We start from the raw sequence: 6,007 nt of genomic DNA on the forward strand, positions 1-6,007 counted from the left end.
TCACCCTGCCCCCCTCTCGCCTGCCACATCTGGTTATTCAAAACCAGCTGGCAGCTCCCTCTGCTTTCCCCTCCCTCCCTCCCTCCCCGACAGCCCTGGGGACAGCAGTGAGCACCAGCCCACCTGCCTCCATGGGAAAAATTAACCCTGGAGGAAGCACAAGTTCCCTAAGGTGCTCTGCTTTAAAGCGCTTTCATTTAATACTGTATTTTACCAAGGTTAATTTTTCATGCACCTGACCATTTTAAAAGTGCTCTTCAGCCACGCACGTCCGTTAAGTCACGGCTGTAGAGCACTTTCAAGGGCTCAATAGCATGAAAAATGTCATTTGGGTGTCACAAGCACCCATGGTTAAAGCTTGGGTGGTTTTGTTACGCTTGTAACTCTGCAAAATCACAGAGATGTACCAATTATATCGTATCAGTGTCATTGGATACTCATGCAGTTCTTGCATTTGTCTGCCTTAAGACTGATTATCTTAATTACTGATGAATCTATATAAGGCTGGACCTGATGATCTTACAAGGTCCCCTCCATCCCTAATGTCTATGAAATCTATGAAGTCCTGTATTAGGAATATTGTTATAAATGAATGCATGTTATGTCAAAATCTAGTTAAATGTAGCTTGCTTTCAATGAGTGCTTCCAATTCTTGTTAACTTATTATTTTTTAAAAAGAGAGGGCTTGGCATGTACTGTAAGGAGGAAATACTTTGGGGGGACATAGATTTCAGGCTTTGTACTCTGAATTTAAAAGTGCTTTGGATTTCTGCAGTATTTTCCAGAGTGCATTGCAGTGTTCAGAGATCTATTTTGTAGCCGTGTTGGTCTGAGAAAGAGATGGATAAAGCTCGTGGGTCAGAGGCAATATCTTTTATTAGATCAACTAAATAGGAGAAAAAAAATTCCTTTGCCCTAGGGGCAGGGGTTTGCAGACCGGGGTCCCGGGCCCTGTAGGGCCCCCACCAGCAGGGCTGTGGGTGGGCAGGGGCCGTGGGTGTGGGGTGAGGGCACCAGCAAGGCTAGTGTTGGATGCTTCACCTGAAGTACTTGGAGGTCCGCTTGTCTCAGGTGCTGAACACCCACCACTCCAAATGCAACCATGGGTGTGCAGTTGCTCTAACCAAGTGTTTCAGGTTGGACACCCAAACTAGTGTCTTGTTTTGAACTGTTTGACCCATGTGACCTGTCTGAAACCACCAGATACGTTTGTAACAAATCCAGAAATAATGCACTGGCATTCCTGATCCCCCTGTTCTGGGCTTTAACCTCAAAACGTGTCCTTCCTGCCTTTCCATGGCATGGGCTCAGCAACAACCACGCAACAAGTCTGAGTCCCTGCGTGTCAGCCCCATCACTTGCCTTGTAATCTAACTAGCTGGTGTTACTGTGGATTAATGCTAATGACAATAACATGTACAGCGCAAGGAGCGTATGCAACTAGTGCAGAAAAGTCTTGTTCTTTTTTAAGGGGTGATTCTTTTTCCATAAGCATTTATCTGAGTACAGCTTCAAGCCTTTGAAAATATATGACTACGGCCATTGATCCCCACAATGTCTTATTTTACAGTCGATGTCTGCGCCACAAAGCCATGCCTTCATGATGGGAAATGCATTGTTAATCGCTTTACGGGCAAATTTCAGTGCGAGTGTTCACCAGCCTGGCAAGGAAAAGACTGCAGTGCAGGTAAAGAACAACAGAATAGCCAAAAGTGCGGATATTTTGTATCTGTAATAATACCAAGAATGTAAAATGAAATGATCTGCCTTCCTTCAATAACTCCGGTTCACACAGTCCATGGAAGTAGTAGGGTTGATATTTAATGGGCAGAACTGGAACCCTGCAGACCTGAGTTCGAGTCCTGGCTCTAACTGTGGTCTGCTGCGTAACCTTTCACGAGCCATGTTATTTCTGTGTCTCACTTTCTTCACTAGCAAAGGTAATGAGACTGCTAACTCTTGTCAAGCACTCTGAGATGGAAAGTGTCATGTGAGAGGTTGGCATTGTTTAACATGGGCCAAACCAAAGCCATTAAAACTTCAGAGTGAATGTGCATGAGAGACTTTTTTGCATTTATTCACTCAACCCCAGCAGAACAGTTAAGACCTGGATAAATAATACGTGGCAATGATGTAGTTAGTCATCCAACAATGTACTGGGGGGCACATTGAGAAGCCAAGCAATGCTTTTCAGCCCTACTATTTATGATTGTAGCATTATTTAATTCTACCGGCTTTTATTTTTCTCTTCTGTCTTAGATGTAGACGAATGTCTTTCCAACCCATGCCCTGTCATGGCCACATGCAACAACACCCAGGGCTCCTTTGTCTGCAGATGTCCTCTTGGGTACCAGCTTGAGAAAGGAAAATGCAATTTAGGTAAGAGAGTTGGGATTGCAACACTGTGATAGGATTGTGCTGGCAGATTTAAGCCAGATGTGGTTCCACCTCAAAAACTGGTTGGGATTTTGGTCACCACACTCCAGGAAAGCTTTAGAAAAAAATGGAAAACTTCTTAAATGCTAAGAGCAGCAAACATTGTCAGGATTTCAGGAATAAAATTGGAATGGGAGAAAATGCACACCATATAGAATAAAGAAGACTTGGTGCAGAAGGGGAAAGGGAGATTTCTGTAGTCTACCAAGACCTTCAGGGTAATATTATAAATTTCCCTATAGAGAAAGTTAGACATAGTCATTAGGTAATGAGTGCTGTACAAATAATGGCTTTTTAAGTTTAGTAGTTGCCCCAAAAGAATAAAAGAAATTCTGGGTCATCTCAAAATGATTCACTGAGTACAAAATGAAACATTTTGTTTTCAGGGTATTTAACCCTTTTATTGCCCTTCTTTATTTCCCTTTTCATTTCTTTTTATAACGTCAATTTAAAAACAAACTAAACATTTTTCCATTTTCTTTTCTTTTTGAAGAGGTGAAACGATTCAAATTTGACCCAAATTTGTTAATTGCTTTGGTCCTAGTGACACCGCATTTTTTTAGCAAATTTAGTATTTGTTGAAAACATTTCACCGAGCTCTGTCTGTAGTTCAGAAATCACTGCCCATGATACAGAAATAAAGTAAAACAATATAAGTTGCTTAAATAGCCATGTTGCACATGGCTTATGGTTCATGGAAATAAGGCATGAGGTTTGTATAAGGATTACTATTGTAGAATGCAGGGTGTTTAACAACATGTTGTGCCAGTGCAAAACAGTTTCGGATAGGAAATGAAGGGAATAGTTCCCTTCTCAATTTATGCTAAAGAAATGTTAAGGTAGGGGACATATATGTATCTTAATTGGAATTCAATGATAGTAGGGCTAATGCACAACTTCTTGCAAAAAATCCCAAAGGAAATGTATTATTGCTATTACTGGATTTATACCTAGGTACCCATTGCTATAACACTTGGGGTTTCCCCAAGGAACCCAGCTGTACCCTGTCTAGTTCATGAGACATGACAAGATAACAGCTTGCCTGCATGTGTTATTACTGACAACTTTGGTTCTTAATTTTAGTAAGAACATTTGTTGGTCGAGGTTCTCTGAAACTTAACACTACTCATGGGAAGTATTCTGATGTCCATCAAGTCCAGGATGAAATAACAACAATGGTAAGTGTCCACATTGGCATGCAAGCTCATGCTACTCCGTCCTCATCTATCCAAGAGACCACGAGATACAAAAGCTGTAAATCACAGGTTTATTTTTCTATCAGTGAAGCTTTGTGGCTCATGTACCGTATTTACTGGAATAGAAGGTGACCCTGATTATAAGCCAACCCCTCCAATAATTAGATTTTATATATGGAAAATTTATAAATTTGTTATAATTTTCCAGGTACATAATCTAATTATTGGAGGTTTGGCATGAATTTGTCCCCCTCCAACTGCTACAGCAAGGAAAATAACTCAGGGGGCTCAAGTAGCCCCTTTGATCTCTGCTTCCCTCCAACTTTTGCCCTGGTAGCCCCTTCCCCCTCTCCTTACTGTCAGACCCTCCTCTTCCTCAGCACATGGAAGTGAGGAGCAAATTTGAAAGCAATAACCCTGAAATTAAACATGGATGCAGCAATTCCTTATAGTACCCATAGACTTAGTTCATCCAGAAGTGATGCGGGTTACCTTTCTTGAAACTGCTGCAAGTTTTAGTACAGGAATTCCATAAATGCACTTTTGAACAGCACTTTGACACTGACTTGTATGTAGTACAAAATTTTTTGGGTTATTTTGCAAAAAGATTTATTTCTCTCTAAACAAACAAACAAACAAACAAACAAACAAACAAACAAACAAACAAACAAACAAACAACTCTACTTCTGACACTCTGCCAAGTGGCCTTTGTGGTTCACTTGGCAGCTCAAAGCACACTAAAAACCCTGTTACACAGTTCACACCATGCAACCGTGCACCCTTGCTCTATCTCCATACCTGTATTCTCACCCACTGCCCTCCTCAGAGGGTCTACTCCTGAAAAGGTCTATGCCAGACCCTTCTCCACCAGGTGAGGTCTGCCATTTCTTTCCCGTCATCCTTTTCTGTCTTCCTGTAGTACCAGTACATTTCACTTAGTCCCATTTTAATACAGTCCTTGACTGTGGGCTCCGAGTGTCTGTTTATGAACAGGTTCCCGGTTTTCCACAGTGCAGACCTGAAGCAAAAGATGAACTGGTCAAAGCGATCTGTTCGGGTCCCTAGCTGTCTGGTCAGGTGGTATGCATGATATTAGTCCAAAGCCAAGGCTTATGATTTACTACATTGTTCACTGGGCTGGGCTCCACCAGAGTCAACAGCATTTCAAGCCATGGTGACCCCACAGCTCAGCACTGCTCAGTGTGTGTGTATGTGTGTGTGTGTGTACTCCACATACCTCCCATAAAGGAGTTATGTGGTAATGAGCTCCCACTCATGACTCAAACCAGGTGTTTTTCTCATGAGTCCTGGCATGCTCTAAAAATGTATATGCAGATGAAGCACAGGCCAACCCAGCATGACTTCACTTCATAGAGGGTGGGGCATACTGGTCATAGGCACAAGGCTAAGAGAAGGCGACAAAGGGCTTTGGGGTGAACTGTTTGGGTTCCCTTTTCATGATGTTTGCCAGGCATTTAAGGGTGATGAAGAAACAAATAATTGGAAAGAAAGGCACAGCTCAGCTGTGGGAGTGAAGAGGAAGTAAAAATATATGCCATGTTGTGGTTCACCATGACTTGCAAAAGACTCGGTGGTGAGGGTGACTGCACTTAAAGGGCACTGCTATGCCTCTTATTCAGATGGGTTGTGTTAATCTATCTTTGTGGAGATACCATAATGATGGCTTTAGCCCAGGTAGTTTTATAGAAATGGTAGGGGAGATCCCCTTCTTCCCAGTCTTGAATGACTTGGTATAGTTGAGAGTGGAGAACTGTCCATTGCCTTGTGGGTGGGCAGCCCTGTGAAAGCCTACTGTAGCCTGCCAATGGGAAGAACTCCGCTACACAATTTATGGTGATGGGGGATTGCTCTTGGGCTTTCCCTCTAGCTTGCTCCTTCAGCCTTTTGGCTATGAAACTGGAGGGCATCTGAACCCCCAAGGCCTACAGGCTTGGGGCTTACATGTAAGATGCCTGCCATGGATTTGAGAGTATCTGAAGTCCCAGACTGATGAGGATACTTGCCACCTGGGGAGGGTGTATTGCAGTACTTCCAGGCCCAGTGCTTATTCCCTCCTGAGGGAGAAACTGTCCATTTTTTTAAGGTCCACCCACAAAAAAAGGTTCCCATCAGTATGTTTGCTTAGTGTGGGTCATATGTCATACAGTCATGCTCAGTGTTGGCTGCATTTAATCAGCTACATAGTTGGTTTCCATTGCTGAGCATATGCTGCTTTTGGCAGCAGTTTAATAATAGACAATGTATTTAGTGAGGTTTCCTTGTATGTGATTATAAAACCAGGGTTTTTTCCCCCCATGCTAACTGGGGCAGTGGGGGCGGGGACACCTCATCTTGTATTCAAGTAAATATGGTA

The 6,007-nt window shown here is 42.7% G+C and overlaps 1 protein-coding gene across 1 annotated transcript in view; it reads left to right on the forward strand.

Annotated features, from left to right (window-relative positions):
• The window catches only part of HEG1 (heart development protein with EGF like domains 1), a 110,584-nt gene that overhangs the window by 60,573 nt on the left and 44,004 nt on the right, over nt 1-6,007 (forward strand). The window contains exons 14-16 of the mRNA XM_019522559.1: nt 1,571-1,687; nt 2,260-2,379; nt 3,520-3,614. Coding sequence (XP_019378104.1) covers nt 1,571-1,687; nt 2,260-2,379; nt 3,520-3,614 — 332 coding nt within the window. The remainder of the gene's footprint in view (nt 1-1,570; nt 1,688-2,259; nt 2,380-3,519; nt 3,615-6,007) is intronic.

The sequence above is a fragment of the Gavialis gangeticus genome, unplaced genomic scaffold (genome assembly GCF_001723915.1).
Source record: "Gavialis gangeticus isolate Ggan-Ray unplaced genomic scaffold, GavGan_comp1, whole genome shotgun sequence".
Lineage (NCBI taxonomy): Eukaryota > Metazoa > Chordata > Crocodylia > Gavialidae > Gavialis > Gavialis gangeticus.